General features: G+C 41.6%; 1 protein-coding gene across 3 annotated transcripts in view; it reads right to left on the minus strand.

The window, feature by feature from the left end:
- LOC106608047 (kelch-like protein 29) overlaps positions 1-18,211 on the minus strand; it is a 418,259-nt gene that overhangs the window by 97,366 nt on the left and 302,682 nt on the right. For all 3 annotated transcript variants that reach the window (XM_082976980.1, XM_082976981.1, XM_082976982.1), the window contains 2 exons: positions 8,697-8,835; positions 1,761-1,957 (listed from right to left, as the gene is read on the minus strand). In XM_082976980.1, coding sequence (XP_082833106.1) covers positions 1,761-1,957; positions 8,697-8,835 — 336 coding nt within the window. The remainder of the gene's footprint in view (positions 1-1,760; positions 1,958-8,696; positions 8,836-18,211) is intronic.

Raw genomic sequence — 18,211 nt, forward strand, 5'->3', positions numbered from 1 at the left:
ATTTCCCAGTCCCTTGACCTCCTAAACCCATGACTACGCATTTGCTTCTCAGTTGACCCATGGGCTCGCCACCCCCCAACCTTTCAAACACCCCTCCCCTCACCGCTTTTACCCAGACCTGTATCCTCATCTCTACCTTGTCTTGGTATCGATTGGCCTAGAGCATCTGTGGGATTTGACATTTTACTGACAATTGTTCCCTGACCTTTTTATGAATCTGTCCTGGCGCCTCCTAAACCCTGAGGGCCGAGAGGAGAGGTGGAGAGTGAGAGGGCTAATTCAGATTTTTTTTTAAAACAACATACCAAGAATTCTATCTGGCAATGTTTATATGATCCCCTTTCAAACAGTCCCATTTGTTGTGCGTAGCCAGCACCATCAAGGTCTATATTCCTCCAACAGAATGCACTGCGTTCATTTCTTCATACTCCCAACTGTAAGTTAGCCATTTTTAGATCGCCATACTTGTAAATAATTAGCTTGTAATGTGTTATTTCCCTGTTAAGATGAATAAAACATTGGCTACAGTTAAACTCAAAACTTTGTCAGATATGTTCTGGTTGAATATAAGCATTGTAATTATAAACATTGTCTAGAAACTTGCTTTTAGTTGCCTCGCTTGCTAGATTTTCTAAAAACGGGTGGTTTTTCTTTGGTGCAGAAAATAAAATTGTTGCTATAGTTGCTATACTGCTATACTATAGTTGCTATACTGAACAAAAATATAAATGCAACATCTAAAGTGTTGGTCACATGTTTCATATGCACAAAAACGTATGTCTCTAAAATGTTTGTTTACATCCCTGTCAGCGAGCATTTCTCCTTTGCCAAGATAATTCATCCACCTGACGTGTGGCATATCAAGAAGCTGATTAAACAGCATGATCATTACACAGGTGCACCTTGTGCTACGGTCAATAAAATGCCACTAACATGTGCAGTTTTGTCACACAATGCCACAGATGTCCCAAGTTGAGGGAGTGTGCAATTGGCATGCTGACAGCAGGAATGTCCACCAGAGCTGTTGCCAGAGAATTTAATGTTCATTTTTCTACCATAAGGCGCCTCCAATGTGGTTTTAGAAATTTTGACAGTACATCCAACCGGCCTCACAACCGCAGACCACGAGTAACTACGCCAGCCCAGGACCTCCACATCCGGCTTCTTCACCTGTGAGTAGGGAGAGGGTGGGTGCTGAGGAGTATTTATGTCTGTGGGGAAAAACTCCTTCTGATTCACTGGGCCTGGCTCCCCATGCATGGCTGCATCTCTGCCCAGTCCATAGATAAGGCCTAATGCATTTCAATTGACTGGTTTCCTTATATGAACTGTAACTCAGAAAAATCATTGAAATTGTTGCACATTGCATTTATACTTTTCAGAATGACAAGAACAAGTTGCATGTTGGATGAAAATAGAGTGATCATGATTTAATGCGTGCCAAAGCCGGCGAGAAGAAAGGTGATGTTTACACTGAGACATAAGCGACAACTATCGAGAAAATACAGAAAAGATCACTAGTTCCAGAGGCGGAAATAGACCTTTCAGATATAAAGGAAAGGCGGTATGAGGTATTAAAGGGAGAAGAACGGCCAAGCGCTAGGTGTTAGAAAGAAAGTTTTACTCCGGTGGAAACTTTGGACACCTGACAGAAAGGGTGCGAGGGACCATGAGCCAAAGACGGAAAGTCAGGCTTAGTATGAGACAGACACACACACCCCCCCCGCCCCAAACACACACCCTGTGCCATAGCTACATACCTAGGAAGGACACACAGACTTTGCAGAAGGTGTTGAATTGGAACTTGTTGGCAGCCTCTAGCAGTGTCCTGGCGTTAGCGGAGTCTATGACCAGAGAACCTGTGTAGACAAACTCCAGCAGCAGCTCCAACACATCAGCTCCAATGTCGCTCATCCGCAGCTCTAGCATCTCCCCGCTCCTCGTCTCCCCTGACGACCTGACCAACCAACCACGGTAGAGACAAGAGTTAGACATCGAAGAGATGCACACACACCTAGGACTAGGGCTACACACACACACACACACACACTCGTCCGCACACACACACACACACACACACACACAACCTGCATCAATAGAAAAGGGAAAAATAACAGAATCAATACAACACGATAGAATACAGCAGAAATGGGGAAGATAGAGATTCTGTTTGGTCTTGTTTTTACAGTAAGCCACTAGGGTTTGTAACAGTACACAGTTAGGTTTGTGCTCCATCTGAAACAAAAGCACAAGTGATTGGTGTCTTTATCAAGGCAAATTAATATCCAAAAGGCATGCTTTGACATGTGTTCTCAGGTATGCATAGATATTCAAGGAGATGCATACAGGATAGTGGGAGACAGAAGACAGAGGGGAGGAGGTGATAAAACCACACAGATCCCTAGGTATGTTAGAACAGTGTTGAAACAGACTGCTAACGGAAGACCTCAAGCTATGTTAGCTGTGGTATGTTTGAAAGCTAGCCAACTGTTGCACCCAATTCTATTCTGTATTGCTATCCTGTGTGTTGTATATCAGAACTACATTTTGAGGTGCTGGGTGGCTTGTATGGGCATTGCAACAGAATGGGATATCTGTAGCTAACATATAGTCCTCTGTGATTAGTTGAAGTTCTGGAACTTCCGGGGGTTTATAGAAGCGTTAAATAACGTATCACCACCCACGTTTAATGTCCCATGTGCACAACAATCTAGTCACGGGTAAAATAAAAAGAACCAATGCCCCAAAATAAAGTGTGCGATACTGTGTCCCTCCCCCGAGAGCTGTGGACAAACAATATGACAACTACCAAGGATCGAGATGGATGGGGTGTGTTCTCCTGTTGGTCACACTGCATAATGCTCTGTGTCTGTTTCAAGTGTTACTGTCTCCTACTGGGTTGGTGAGAGACTCAATAAAGGGAAGCTTTTACAGAGCATACACTCAGTCATAGTGGTTGATGCGAGATGCAGACAGACAGACACACAGACGGACATATGGGCAGAATGGTTAGAGTGAAGAGGAAGGAGGGAGAGAGAGAGGGTGGAAGAGTGTTGGTTCTTCCACAGGGACCAGCAGCCATCCTTCAGAGGGGGTTTGAGGGGGAGGGGGGGTGTCCATGTTCCATGACTGTTCCTGGGTCTTTTAAATAAGAGATTCCTCCCTGCCCCCCCCCCTCGCCACCACACCTAAACCCAAAGCCTCTGCCCCAGCTCGCTGCCACATTCATCAGTATCCTGTATATGAACGTAGTAGACATTAGTGGTCATTGAGCCATCTTAGGAGGTGAGAGAAGGGGAGAAGGACAACGCAAAAAATAAATAAGACAGTGGGGATCGGTCTCTGCATGGACGGACATAGGGAGGCTGGAAAGACCAAGACAGTTATATATCAAAATGTTATTTTTCTCCTGCAAAGCAAAAAAACATAGTATTGTTATGTTATTACCTTCCCGCCCTACGCTGTGGCAGTATTAAAACTAGAAAAAAGGGGGAGATCGGGGGTGTAGTCCAGGGTTAAGCAATGGAGGGTAAGAAAAGGGAAATAAAATAAATAAATAAACAACAGCATGCTCATCAACCAGGTCAATGGGAATCGGATCAAGTGGCAATTTGTTTTCGTTTGTTATAGAATGTGCTTTCTGCTTCTTCTCAAAGTGGTGGCTGTTTATACTGCTGTATCTGATTGCAGACTTGTCTTTTTATGTAAAAGAGGGAGAGAAAGGGAAAAGGGGGAAGTAAAAAAAGAGCAATAAGGAGAAATTGAGAGAGGAATCGGTTTACTAAAAATGCACCAATATGTTTTCCGTGGAGAGTCTTTAATTCAGCATAGACTGTCAGAAAGGGGAGGAGAAAGAGGGGATGTCATATATGGATTTCTAATGTGTCCTGTTAAAGTACTATTTTACACGGACCGCATTTACCATGTTCTCTAAAATCACATTTCAGCTGGACAAATGATTCCCGCAGACATTTTACTCTGTGCTCAGAGGAATCCAAGCTCATCCAAAATATATACTTTTCTGTGAGAAAACAAAATGTTACTTGTTTGTTTATTCTATCAAGAAAAACAAATCAAACATGGATTCATCATAGATAAGAGTGCCTGCTAGCTTGACAATGTTATTAGTTTAGCTTGTTTGTTTTGGAGACTTCAAGCCACACAAGGAGACCCAGTACTTACACTGGTATTATAATGGCGCATTTCTACTGAGGATTTACCCCAGTGTTTTACCCAAAAGGTGCACACTTTTCTGTTTCCATCTACGCGGGCCGGCACCCGTGTCTCACTGTGTCATGGCTCCGGTGGACCTGCTCTGACTTGAAGCCAAGACAAGGGCATGGGTACTTTTCGGCCTGCATAACAATGGCAAACTGAACTTTAAGACACTCACAAAGCAACAGTCTTGAATGATGCAGAGGTTGTTTATTCTGCTCACAAGTCTTCAGTGTCAGTCCTGATGAAAACACTGGAGCTGGTGTGGGGGTAAGTCTCAGAGGAAAAGCACTACCAGTGTCACAGCTAGTAGTCGGTGGGCTCTGAGGTTCAGAATCATATCCTGAGCTGGGGACACTGCTGTTTTTGGTCTTAAGAGCAAAACATTGAGCTGCTGTATGAGAGAATAAAATGTACAATTATTTTAAAAATCAAGTTGCTTTTTTTGGGGCCTATTATGATTGCCACTGCTTCTGTAGAGCCATAGGATGGGGAGGAAAGAAGCCTTGTTCAGACCGGTTTACACTGAGCTGCTGATCCATCATAAGTTTCTAGGATTGATTACGCTATCCACTGCTGTGACCATATGGTTTACAGTGATTCAAAGCAGCACACAGTAGTGCACCCAGCAGGCAAAGCTGGTTAGAATGAAGTCATTCTGCTTTTGAACTGGTTGAAATGACATTGTTTCAACGCATTTCAGTTTTTCCTGCTGGGTAGACTAATGCATACTGTCTATCTGACACAGGACAGTAGTAAGGGAACAGTAAGAGCTCACTTGAATCTCAGCTGGAGGATTCTACCACCCAGAGAGCATGTTGACAAAGACTAGAAGTTTCAGTACCACTCTCTCTTCTTAAAGTGGTAGACTGGCCTGGGTGAGTCGGAAGCATATGAAAACAGAAGAGAAAAAGGGCAACAAATGGAACAAAGCTCTGGTGTGTCAGAGTGTGTGTGCTTTTACATTAGGCCCTGCCACCGAGCTGCACCAGATGCATTGTGCCCATACATTAAGGGTGTACAAAGCATACTTATTGAAACTTCAGAGGGGGATAATTGAATTACTGAGGGTGATCGGGGGTCTTTCTGGGCTGAGCAGCAGCAGCCTGTAAAGCAGTGGAATTCAAAGTTTTTCAGCAGGGACCCCATTTTTTCCGCACAAATTTCTCAGGACCCCATTTTTCACAAGATTTTATTTGAGGGAGCATGCAATTGGCATGCTGACTGCAGAATTTCCACCAGAGCTGTTGTCAGATAATTGTTAAATGTTCATTTCTCTACCATAAGCCGCCTCCAACGTTATTTTATAGAATTTGGCAGTACTTCCAACTGGCCTCACAACCGCAGACCACGAGTAACCACGCCAGGCCAGGACCTCCACATCCGGCTTCTTCACCTGCGGGATCGTTTGAGACTGTAATAAAGCCATTTTATGGGGTAAACTCATTCTGATTGGCTGGGACAGGTTCCCGAGTGGGTGGGCCTATGCACAGTCATGTGAAAACCATAGATTAGGGCCTAAGGAATTTATTTCAATTGACTGATTTCCTTATATTCACTGTAACTCAGTAAAATTGTTGTGTTTATATTTTTGTTCAGAATATATTGTCCCATATGATAATCTGTGCTCCTAATGTTTTTTTGTTGTTTTTTTTACATTTGAGACTCCACCGCAGTTCCCCATTAACCCCGACTTTGAATACCACTGCTTTAAAAGGGGGGTGATAGGTTTTGGTGGGTGAGTGCCAGACGTGCGTGCATATTTTGGAGCTGTATTACCTCGAGGTAGCAGGGTCAGTACATCAACTCTGCAGACTTGTACTTCAGACAGAGGGAGGTGATAGTTCCTTTAAGATTATAGGGTGGGAAATGCAACATTAAAAATGAGGATTTTTTATGATTTACATAAAATGAATGAGATTGCAAATATCAGCAGTTAAACTGGATGGACATTTTTAACATCTGTAGTTGTTTAATCATTTGGTGATAATCATTCATTGCTACTCATCTAATTTCACTGATCCTGTCAGGGAACTGGTTATAAATGAGCTTTTTATAACATTAAATATCAAAACCATTCTAAATATTATGAATCTATAAAAAATATTAAACTTAACAGGAAATAGCTCAGGTATGATATAGAAAACGGATTTCTCACTCACATACTGTTGATTAAATGATTAGACTATAAATCACATTTTAAAACCCTTCTCTAAAGCCATGGTGCTTTACTGCTTTTCAATTTACTAATCTACTGCTTAACAGTAAACACAACCTAATAAATGAAAATGACTTTCGTGCATGTAAACAAGAATTTGCATCATTACTTTTCCACTTCTGAGACTAATTTCTTGTCCGTGTGTGTTTAAGGTCAGCGTAAATAAGCAACGACATGCACTCTCACTCGCTCACCCTCTGATATTCCATCTCTACTCTGAATAACGGCTGGCTGCCTGGAGAACACCCAAGTGTTATAAGCCTGCACCCCTCTCACACACACACTGGCAGTTATGAGGCACTGATAGTGAGTTACGACAACAGTGAATACCTCTGCACAGTGGGGCTAGTGGGCAGCACAGCGTAGAGAGGGTTTCTCTCTCATTCAACTTCAATGATGTGGATGGGGTGCAGGGCATGTGTGGCATCAGCATAATAGCACTCTCTCTGGAGAGTGACCGGAATGGCACAGAGGCTGTAACTCAATGAGAGAACCGTCAGCTGGGATGTGCTCTTCTCTCTCCTTCAACCAACCCAGTGACACCCCTGACAGCACAGCCCCTCAGACAGCCAGGGTTAAAACGGCACGTCTCCCTCCATCTCAGTGTTGTGTTCTCCAGTAAACACGGCAATAAAACCGCCAAGTGTCACTTGCCTTATAAAGTCAACAGTAGTTATTGACTTTTACTATACATGCCATGATAAATTATTTGAACTTTATCATGTCAAAAATGTTGACAACCTATACGGTTAATAATTAGACGATTATGCAACTTAAACTATCATTAATTAGTATAACATATACATGTAATATATTCCACTAACTGTACGGTTAAATTAGAAAATTCTATTTTTGATTTAATCTAGATGAGAAAGGCCTGCGTTGATGACAAATTATGGTCCTTTACAATGAATTATCCACTTAATAAGAATTTGCTCTGTCAGGCAGCCACATTTAACCAGTACAATATCAGAGTGTAGCCAGGCAGGCAGGCAGACAGGCAGGCAGATGAACGTAACCTGATGTGTCTTTCTGGGGACCCTGTGTGGGGTTGGGAAAGGGCTGCTATTCACTATTCTCAGTACACATCCCCATTGAGCAGGAACAAACGTGTGTGTGTGTGAATATGTGTTGTGCATGCTGGTGTGATTGACACACAAAGCATCTCCTGGCTGGCTCACTAGATGGATGGCTCACCTCTATGTCTGATAAGCAGCGTTGCGCCCTCTGATGATCTCACAGGAGACAGCGTGGCTGCAGGGCAACTAGCAGGCAGCTGCCCTCAGACTTTAGACTAGAGCTTCCTATTGTTATGTACAGTCTCTCTCGCTACAGTTTCCATCTGTTCAGTCAGTCTGTCTATGAGCAGTGCACAGGAAAACAAACATGTCAAGGAGACGAGAAAACATTGGTTCCGGGGCTCTGTCTGAATCAAGTCGACAAGCACCTGCAAGGATCTGAAGACAGGGTGAGGACATTAGGAGAGGGCCTTGCCTCATCACGAAGAAAATAAACACACCACTACTCTCTCACTCTCACACACACACACGTTCAAAAACAACAACCAAGAAACACATACTAGCACCATATAGAACCAAAACAACCCAGAGACATGTGAGGGATAGAGTAATGAAGAAATACTTAGATCCACCTCAAATGAATACATGAACAGGAAATGGTGTTAACCTGTGAAAGTAACGGTTGAATAAAGCATAGCGGTGAGAGATGTCTGTCTGCTTTGTCCTTCGCTTGCAACTCTGAAGCTTCCCCATCACTTCAATGGACTAACGGTAAACTCCCATCCATTTGCACATAAAAGGATGTTGTCTTGAAACGCCGCAGACAGAAATAAGGTAGCTTAGAGATAAAACCCCTCCCTACTATACCCCATATCACACACTGTTGCTTTGCCATAATTACCACCCAAAGTACATAATGTCTTATTGTTCAGATGGGTTAAAGCCCCCCCCCCCCCCAGTCATGGAACGTTTTCTCTGCTCATCAAACTGTAAATATGGTTAATTGTCTCTATGGGGAGGAAAATGTAAAGACTTAAGATGGGGTAACCTTTTCCATCAAATGGTTTTAGTGATACATTCATTTGGAGTGGGAGAAGGAGTGGGTGGCTGCTGGCCCTGTGATAGGAACCAAAGTCTTCACACACCTGCAACAGAGAAATGGGGGAGGGGGAAAAAAGCAACACAAATGCGCCCTACAAAAAGAACAGAATGGATCAACAGCTGGTGGGGAAGGGAAGGCAAACCTTTTCACCAGGTCCTTGAAATAAAGGCTGCAGGAAGCTAGAACATTTTGGTGGACTTCAAACTCTTTGCCTTCAACAATTATTTTCAGGTCTGTAAACTCTTTCGCTCTGCGCTGTTGGTTCAACTCCTTCAACATCTCTGTAGAACAAAGAAGAAACAAGACAATGCCATGTTCCGATTTAGAATTCCCACTATTTTATACAAATATGATCATAGAAAGATATCATGGCAACAAAATAATAAATAGACAATAGAAATGGGAAGATTATAAAAACATTATGGCCACAGCTTTCATTATATTGCAGAGAAGAGAAAATACATAGTTTCATAGTAAACATTTCAGTATTATAGGAAGGGAATGTGTGCATATGTATAATAAAATAAGCAAGCTTTGCAATTCTACAGTTGTGTACTGAGGAGTCAGTGATTTTAAGCAGAACAGTCTAGAAGGTATTAGAATATACATAGCGCATGCAGCTGATAAAGGTTAGGATTAATATGAATGACAAAACACTTGACTACTGTTGGATTTTGTAAATTCACTTACTCTATGAATTCAACTAAAGGAACAACCAACTAAAAGAGATGCTTTGAAAACTAGAGACACTTGAATTAATAATGCACTATTCACCATTAGTCATTTTACCAGCAGCATCCCACCCTGGGTACAAGTTAATCCATTGAACCTTGCTGAACTAAAACACTGTCCAAGCCAGAAAAACTAAATAAATAAAAATATCTACACACTTGTCTCATAAATATCACTGGGCAACACAAATAACATGGTTTAGTCAATGGAAGGACTAGGCCTGCTGTAGAGATAGAGTCAGAGCTTGTTTCTTTATTGTTTTAATGAGCCACCATGAGGAGATACTGAGTGTACCAGACAGCAGGGGACCAACATCTAATATGTAACAGTGAACAGAGGGCAATCTATACTACTGTAATATGTATTCAGCAGGAAACCGTCAACAGTACTGTAGCACAGGCCTGTTCAGTGTGGCCATAATGCCCCCTAAAGAAAAGACATGCCTTAAGGCCAAAGTGGCCGTTGTGCCTCTGGGCTGAATATAATAATTATAATGCCCTTCTCCCGGCTGCCAATCGCCCTGCTCCGAAGCACCTCTCACTCAGACGGCTCTCTCAATTCTTATTAGCCAATGTCAGTCACGTGATCGGGTCATTCTCACAGGCATCGCAGCGCCGAAGTAGGCAACTAGTGAAGACACGTCGGGGATGCAACAGCGCAGGAGTGCATATCTACTACCCCCCCCCATAACACAAAAGTTGACCTATTCTATTGGTCAGCTTGTCATTCTGTGCGAGAAAGAAATATGACAGTGGGACGATAGATCCCAAATGAATACAACCACTGCACATAAAATAAAATGTGTTTAATAGCACTGAGGCTGATGCAGTAGATCAGAATATTTCACTTAAAATGTTGATCAATTATTAGGCTATTTCTTCACATTATAAGAGCAGCAATGCGACACAGCAGTAAGCACAAATGTTACAAATGTTACAAAATGCAATTAGGGGAAACACTGTTCTACAAAGCACACCACAAAAATATCCTTCGGAAATGTAGAAAAGATGGAATATCTAAAGATGCATGGGAAGGATTGTGTTGTTGGCTGTTGGACAATGAAAAAAAGTTGAGAACATGAGAAAAATTGTTTGAATGACATGAGGAAATGTTTATAAAATAATCCCCTCAACCTTCCAATGGATGGAATACGGTAAGACATGCCTCATAAAAAGACAAAAACATCCAGGTCCTAAACAATTATGTTTATGGTTAAATAGTTTTAAAATGTTGACAGCCTCCGCACAGATTGCAAGGTGGGTGATGTTGCGGCGCACAACAGGCACTGGCCTTTCACTCCTATTGGAACAAACAGTTCCTCGAGCATGACAGAATCAAGCCTTTAGACTAATATTCATCTAAATTATATTTGTCAAACATGACTGGTGTTTAGCCTGTGTGTGTAAGTAAGTCTCATTAAAGTTCGGCAACATTTTCAGGCGCATCAGTCTGGACATGAGACTAGCCAATATGCACATGACATGTAGGCAAATTATTTATTTATGTACATTTAAATAAAACAATTTTTTTTTTTTAAACAATAGCTAGTGTTTAGTTAATGGCCTTGGTGCCCTGGCAGACTGGGCACCTCTTGAAGGCCAAATGACCTTGCCCCGAAAATCACAATATTTCAGGACTGCTGTAGCATAATTGTATATGCGGGACCCTGGTCAGCCCAACTGTTACTGGCTAAAGACAAGTCTGCCTGGCCTTCATGTCACATCTGAGATGGATATACCCTGTGAATAGGTGAAAATTAACCCCCAACAACTGATACAGGGTCAGATATTTCTTTATCATTGTAAAAGTTAAGTTACTGGTACCCTCGTAAAAGTTAAGTTGTTCTTGTAAAAACAGTTATTAGCGGTTAGGGTAATCTGATCCTAGATATGTGTTTAAGGGCAACTTCTACATCAAGTCACGAACTTCAGTTGACAGTACAAAGCTTTCAACAGAGCATTTCATACTTCTCCAAATCTCTGCACGGCTCAGGCAATGTCTCCTCTTCTTGCTACACTCAAATTCACAAAGTGGAATCGGCAAAGCTGCAAAACCCCCAGCCGTGGATGACTAAGTCTGTTGTAATGGACCATCACGGCTCCGCAAACATGTACTGTGAATTAAAGTGAACTGCACTGACACACCCACCCAGCCACATGATCATAGTCTAGTCATGGACTAGTGAGCTGCTACTGTACTATCCACACTCATCATTTGTCTCAAACAGGGGAGGTGTGTGTGTGTACGCTTGTCTAATTGCATGCGTGCGCATGCATGCTGTCTACTGGTTTATGCGCAACTTATCAGATGAGCGATAGGATCCACTGTGACAAAGTAAAGCAGTTTAGTTTGTGTTATCATAGAACACTCAGTCAGTCTACCTACCGTATGCCCACCTCGGACTCAAACACCCAGGATTCAATTAACCTACTCTGACATCAGCCCCACTGTTTGGCTGGAAATACTCCATCATTTAGATTTTTCTTTCTCGACTGACACTAGCAGCTCACTGGCAAACTAATTCAGCAGACTAAATTATACAGTATTAAGCCGTATGACAAATAAGAGCAATTCAAGACAGAGCCGTTCGGTGGCTGCATGTGGAAAACCCTCTAAGCAGAGGATCCAGATGTATCACAGCAAGGAATTAAGTGACTGAAATGGCCTGTTCCTGACCATTAACCACACTGAATGCAATGCTAGAATTGGAAGAAATGCATGAATAAATAGGCCATTCTTGTGGCATAAAGACAGCCTTGGCATCATTAGGGAAAACAACTAAATCAAATCAACTCTACATTACCCTCAGCCTCCTGTAATGAGTAGAGAGCGAGAGGAGTTGTAGTTGTCAACTTCAAGGCCCCCTACAACAGACTGCAAATAGAGTCAAACAGCCACTAGTGATAATATTGCCTCCTATTGTGAACGAACGCATGCACGCACAACACTCTACAAAAAAAGTAACAGCCTTCAACATTCTCCGGCCCTGTCCTAGTCTACACGGCGCTCCAGTGCTGCTTGGCGCAGTTGGAAAGCCATCTGAATACTGTGCAGCCTGCGCGGAATGGCGCAGGCACTGTGAATACGTGGTAATTGGGCTTTGCATTGTGTGTCCCCAGCGACCAACATGGCTCTCACCTTTAATCTAGCACAGCGCACTGCATCCATTTACCCCACCACTCGGACTCAGTCGAAAGGAAGGAGAGAAAACGAATGAGAAAGAGAACCATGGTTGTCAGCAAACAACGGTTTGTGCAGGACAGACACCTGAATGGCTGATGGAAAAGCTAATTATGGTGCATTTGTGTGGGTCGACCGTTGCCCCGCGGGCCCCTAGAACAACTCATCATATCTGGGAGCGTGAAATAGCACACCGCGTCTCCTTTATCCTCTGTCGACAGGGACCGTGGAGGAGGAGAGTCAGATTCAATATGACCATGGAGGTCCATAAAGACCACCATACCATTTCACAACACTAGTGGAGAATGGGACGGGGAAGGTACTGGTGATGCTGTAGGGTTCTGCTGTTACCCACATCTAACCGTTTCTTTTGACAAATACGCAGATACCGAATACAATGTTGAAAAGGAAGGGGAAACACTTGTGCCCTATTACACTAGTAGCAGAGGATTGTTCTAAGGGTATTGGTACTACTGTTGAATTACACTGAACAACTTAATGGGTGGCTGATGTTTTGTAAGCTCCGACCCAACTTTGCTATTTTGTGATAATTGTTTATTTTTACCTTTTTATTTCTTGTGTTTTTGTTCTACCTTATGTTATGTTTAGTATTACATTGTTATTGATTACTGCATTGTTGGGTTCAGAGCTTGCAAGAAAGGCATCTCACTGTACTTGCGCACATGACATTAAAACAACTTGAAAGGACAACATCCACTCTTTAGATTAGGGATGGGCCCACACAAAAACAAAAATAGACTCATCATTAAAGGCCGCAGTTGCTCACGGGTCTGCGTACCCACATCCATCCAGTTTTAAGTCAAGTTTGCTGCAATTCTCCACATTTTGCCATGGAGTGGAGAATATTTTGCAGCTAATTTCATGCAATTCGACTGATTTTGCCATGGGGGCGAGAGTAAAATTACAGATAACGTCCTGCAATTTTGAACATTTTGCCAGTGTGTAGAGAAATGTTTGCGGTTTTTAATATGATATTTATGTGAGACTGACTAACAAAATCAATGGAGGAACCCCCAGCCAGTAATGCGACCATGATAAAAAGTTTAGATAGGATGCCCGCTAAACTAATTTAGCAATCTAAAAAAAATTTGCTGACATGGGCTAATTGACTGACTATCAGTGACTGACATAACAGAAACTGCTGATACACAAACAAATTTCGAAATAATATTCTACTATTCGAACTCATAACAGTAAGTTGAGACTCCGACTGACTTTCCCAACAAAAAAAACATTTATCCAGGGGCCTTCAGTTGCCCATCCCTGCTTGAGTTCGACCCCAGTGGGTGTTTACGAGCCTTGTGGAACACCGAAACATCCCTTATTCTAACAGAGCTACATGAGAACATGTAAACAGTGTCCCAGCTAAACTGCCTACCCTAGTAACCCAACCATAACGTTGGCCCAGGTCAAATCAGCCAATGGTATGCACCCATTACCCTTCACAGTAGCCAATCAGAGCACTCTATTTTGTGTACTGTAGAAAGCTGTAGACAAAGGCATCATTATACATCATTCTGTGATTGGCTACTGGGAAGAGATGGCAGAGCATGCCATTGGCTGCCAAAACTTCGAGCCATTTTATGGTTGTATCTTTTGGTCGTATGGGTCTCTGAAAGACTGCCATTTGTACTTTCTATATCCGGAGTGAAAAAGTGTCAGTCACAGTTTGTAATGCACATATTAAATGGAACTCACAATAACTGATCCATTGGGGAACCAAAACAAAAAACGTTACGAGTCAATCAAATGTACAGTAGGGGTGACCAGGCCACTGAAATTGTTACGGTTCTACTGAAGTCGTACCCCTTCCACCAATGATGTGTAGCAGCAGCACCCACCTGGGTGAAGCTCAGCAGCCATTTTGTTCCAGAACGCTCACCACACATCGGCTATTATGACCAAAGCCAAACCTTCCCGTAATACTGGTATCTCCTTTGGTTACAAAAATAATACTAAAAGGTTAAGGGGAAAATATATTTGTAAAAATATAAAATATTACAAAAAATATATATGGGGGATTGGAAATGATGCAGACAATGACATTGATAGAAGCCACAATCTATCTGCAATATTAAAGATGACATACTCCCCCCCCAAAAAAACACACAAGACTAGTCAATTTCTGAATTTCCCGGGCGTTACAGTTCTTGATGCCCATGAGATAAATTATCTACAAACACTGCAACAAAGTACATAAAAAAAAAAAAAAATCCTTATGTACTGTACACGTGGTAAGTTACCAGCAGGTTGTTTTAAATAATGAAAATATTATACTTTAGCATATCACAAGAGCATATATTTTATATCACCTATCTTGCGCCATCTATTTTTCACCATGTGTTTTGTAATTTAAATAGAGAATGCATTTTTTACAGTCTATAGTATGTCTTTTTTTATATATTTCTGAATCCTTCATCTTTTGTTGAATGCAGTCCAAAAACGAAGCTATTAAAGACACTGCCAATATCCCTGGAGCAACATGATGATATTTTAAGTAACAAGTCAAGAAACCTAATGCATTCAAGTATTGCTCTAGTAATATTGACATGCGTAGTCTGACCTTTTGGTTCCCGACTTCACACTATTTACAATCAATCCCTCCACCACTCTTCGGGTAATTAGGCTGAAGTAACTGGTGTAGCTAGTCAATAACTCAACATCCAACTCAATACTGACCCCAGTGCTAGACGCTTTTTTAACTCGTGTAGTCTATTGAATGCTGTTCTATCTGAAGAGACCATGGCTCACTGAGCATCTCCGTCTTGTCTATGGACGGTGGTTGTAAATGTTATTGGCTGGACTTGCATCCATTTAGATGTAAAACATGTCACTAGTTTTCTTTTAGTTTAGACAGCATAGATTATTTTGAAGTATAAATTAGATTCAAATAGAGAAGAATGGAAATAAAATAAGTTACTGCCAAATTAACTTCAGCTCTGCTGTTAATGGATCTCTTGTCACATTCTATATTCAAAATAAGTATTCACAACTATTTTCTCCCCCACAATTTTTTGGGGGTTTTAGCCAGAATTTAAAATACATTTTTATCAATCCAATAGATAGTTTAAGTATAGAGACTAATGGAACAATGTCAAGGTACAATATATCACAAATAAATATAATGGACAATTTATAAAGACAATTTTAATAATGTATTTAATTTCATTTTGTATTAATTTAACTCTACAAAGGGCATAAAGGTGCACCTTTGTGTAAAGAAAGATAATTTGCTATACAAATGTTTTTTTCTGCAAACAAATAAATGTGCCAAATTTGAATAAAAGGATGAAATAATAAAGGGCAATAAATTAATGATAGCGACACTGTTTGATTGTGAAATTTAAACGTAGTTTAAAGGAAAAACAAGTCTGAAAAATAATTATAAGAAATACTCAAATACATGGATTTTAAATAAGTAATGAGTGAAGGTCTATGACGAGGCTGGACTGAAGTAGTGCTTGCTGGACTTCTGGCTCATATAGTTGGCGAAGGAGGCTGGGTCCTACCAGCCTGATAAAAGCGAATTCTCTCTCATCCTCAGGCCTCCATTTTGATTCAGTTCTACCAGTGAAGATGCTTCCTTTCCAAAGACCAATTAGCAAAGATCTTTACTTCGGACTATGTTGGCTGACAAGTTATTCATATAAATAACGTGCATTATCAACATTTATTAACTGGGACAAAAACAGTATTATAATGAATAAAAACCTATTTTATTAAATATCTTCAACAATAATAATACAATAATAAGTATTTAAAATGTGAATTTAGCCGTTTTGCCGAGTCTCGGTCAAATTAAGACTCTGGAGGACAAACTGCCGACATCAACACTTCTTCCAGCCAATTGAGAGGAAAACAAAAACACAGCCAATTGAGAGGAAAACACAAAAACATCTCAAATATACATACAAAAGTATGTAGACAACTTCAAATTAGTGGATTTTGCTATTTCAGCCACACCCGTTGCTGACAGGTGTATAAAATCGAGCACACACCCACCCAATCTCCATAGACAAACATTGGCAGTAGAATGGCCCGTACTGAAGAGCTCAGCGACTTTCAACGTGACACCATGAAAGGATGCCACCCTTCCAAAAGTCAGTTCGACAAATTTCTGGGGTGCGAGGAGCAGGTGTCCCCATACTTTTGGTCATGTATTTTTTTTTTTTTAACTGACATTAACAGAGAGAGCCCAAGCAAAAGACTCGGTCAATATGTCTCTTTTCTGGCACAAAGCCCTGTGAGAAATGCATCAATAAACAGGCAAGCGGCAGGTAGCCTAGTGGTTAGAGCATTGGGCCAGTAAACAACAGGTTGCTGGATCGAATCCCAAAGCTGACATGGTAAAAATCTGTCGTTCTGCCCCTGAGCAAGGCAGTTAACCCACTGGTCCCCGGGCGCCGAAGACGTGGATGTCGATTAAGGCAGCCCCCTGCACCTCTCTGATTCAGAGGGGTAGGGTTAAATATGGAAGACACATTTCAGTTGAAGGCATTCAGTTGTACACTGAACTGACTAGGTACCCCCCTTTCCTTTCTGCAATAAATTCTCAAAGAAGAAGTCTCAGCAGGGGAGGCAGAGGTCACCAACAGCACACAAAGACCTTTTACAACGCACAAAGCTTTCCAAATCTGGGCGTCTTGACTGGCAGTTGAACGTGACAACCCACGCCATCACCTTGTGACAGTAATGGAGCAAGCCATTACGTATTAAAACCGAGGGGGGTTCTGAAGACAGGCCAACAATAAGTGTTCATTTTACATTTTAGTCATTTAGCAGACGCTCTTATCCAGAGCGACTTACAGTAGTGAATGCATACATTTCATTATTTTATAAAAAATAATAATAATTGTACTGGCCCCCCGTGGGAATCGAACCCACAACCCTAGCGTTGCACACACCATGCTGGCGTTGCAAACACCATGCTCTACCAACTGAGCCACAGACAGCTACTGTATACTACACTGTACATGCCAGCATTTCTAGGTGTGACACCATGTCCAATCGACTGCTATGAAGCTGAATAAACATAGTTCATCATGCATAAAGGCAAGATCATCAGCCTTGGTAGAAAGGGGAGTCCAAAAGACAGACAGCTGCACCCCAAGGCCATCAAACAGCAGCCCTGATGGAACTGACACTAAACCACCACCCTGGGAAAAATCTAGCCTACCTTACCATGTAAAGAGGGCAGAAGAACAGTAGTAGTAGCAAACATGGTAGCTTAACAGCCTGCCCATCTCAGAAACAGCCTTAGACTGTGTATCTATAGCTGCACAACTAGGTAGGTCTACCCGTATGCAAAAAGTCCTTTGAAGGAAAAACAAGTCTTGGATGATTTTACAGCCTATTTATATACTAACTTTAACCAAAAAGCACCCAGGTGTTCCTTTCAGCTGGTGAATGAACTTTAATAGTTATTCACTCATTCTAGCACATGTCCACATACATTTATGCTTATCCAAAAACACAAATTAACGCCTAAGGAAGACAAATTCAAGTTCTTGTGTGATGGTAGCGAGCATAGTCACTGAGTGCTTATTATTACTAGTACAAAATGTATCTTAATACTTAATACATTCCTTTCACTCTAGACATATTGTCAGTTGATTGCTACCCAGTCAAGGTGAATAACACAGTGCTGGGTTGGAAATCTTTGAAGCCCCTAAATCAATTCTGGTCGTGCTGATTGATATTAGTTATTACTAGATATTGCTGCAC

The sequence above is a fragment of the Salmo salar genome, chromosome 06 (genome assembly GCF_965601325.2).
Source record: "Salmo salar chromosome 06, fSalSal1, whole genome shotgun sequence".
Lineage (NCBI taxonomy): Eukaryota > Metazoa > Chordata > Actinopteri > Salmoniformes > Salmonidae > Salmo > Salmo salar.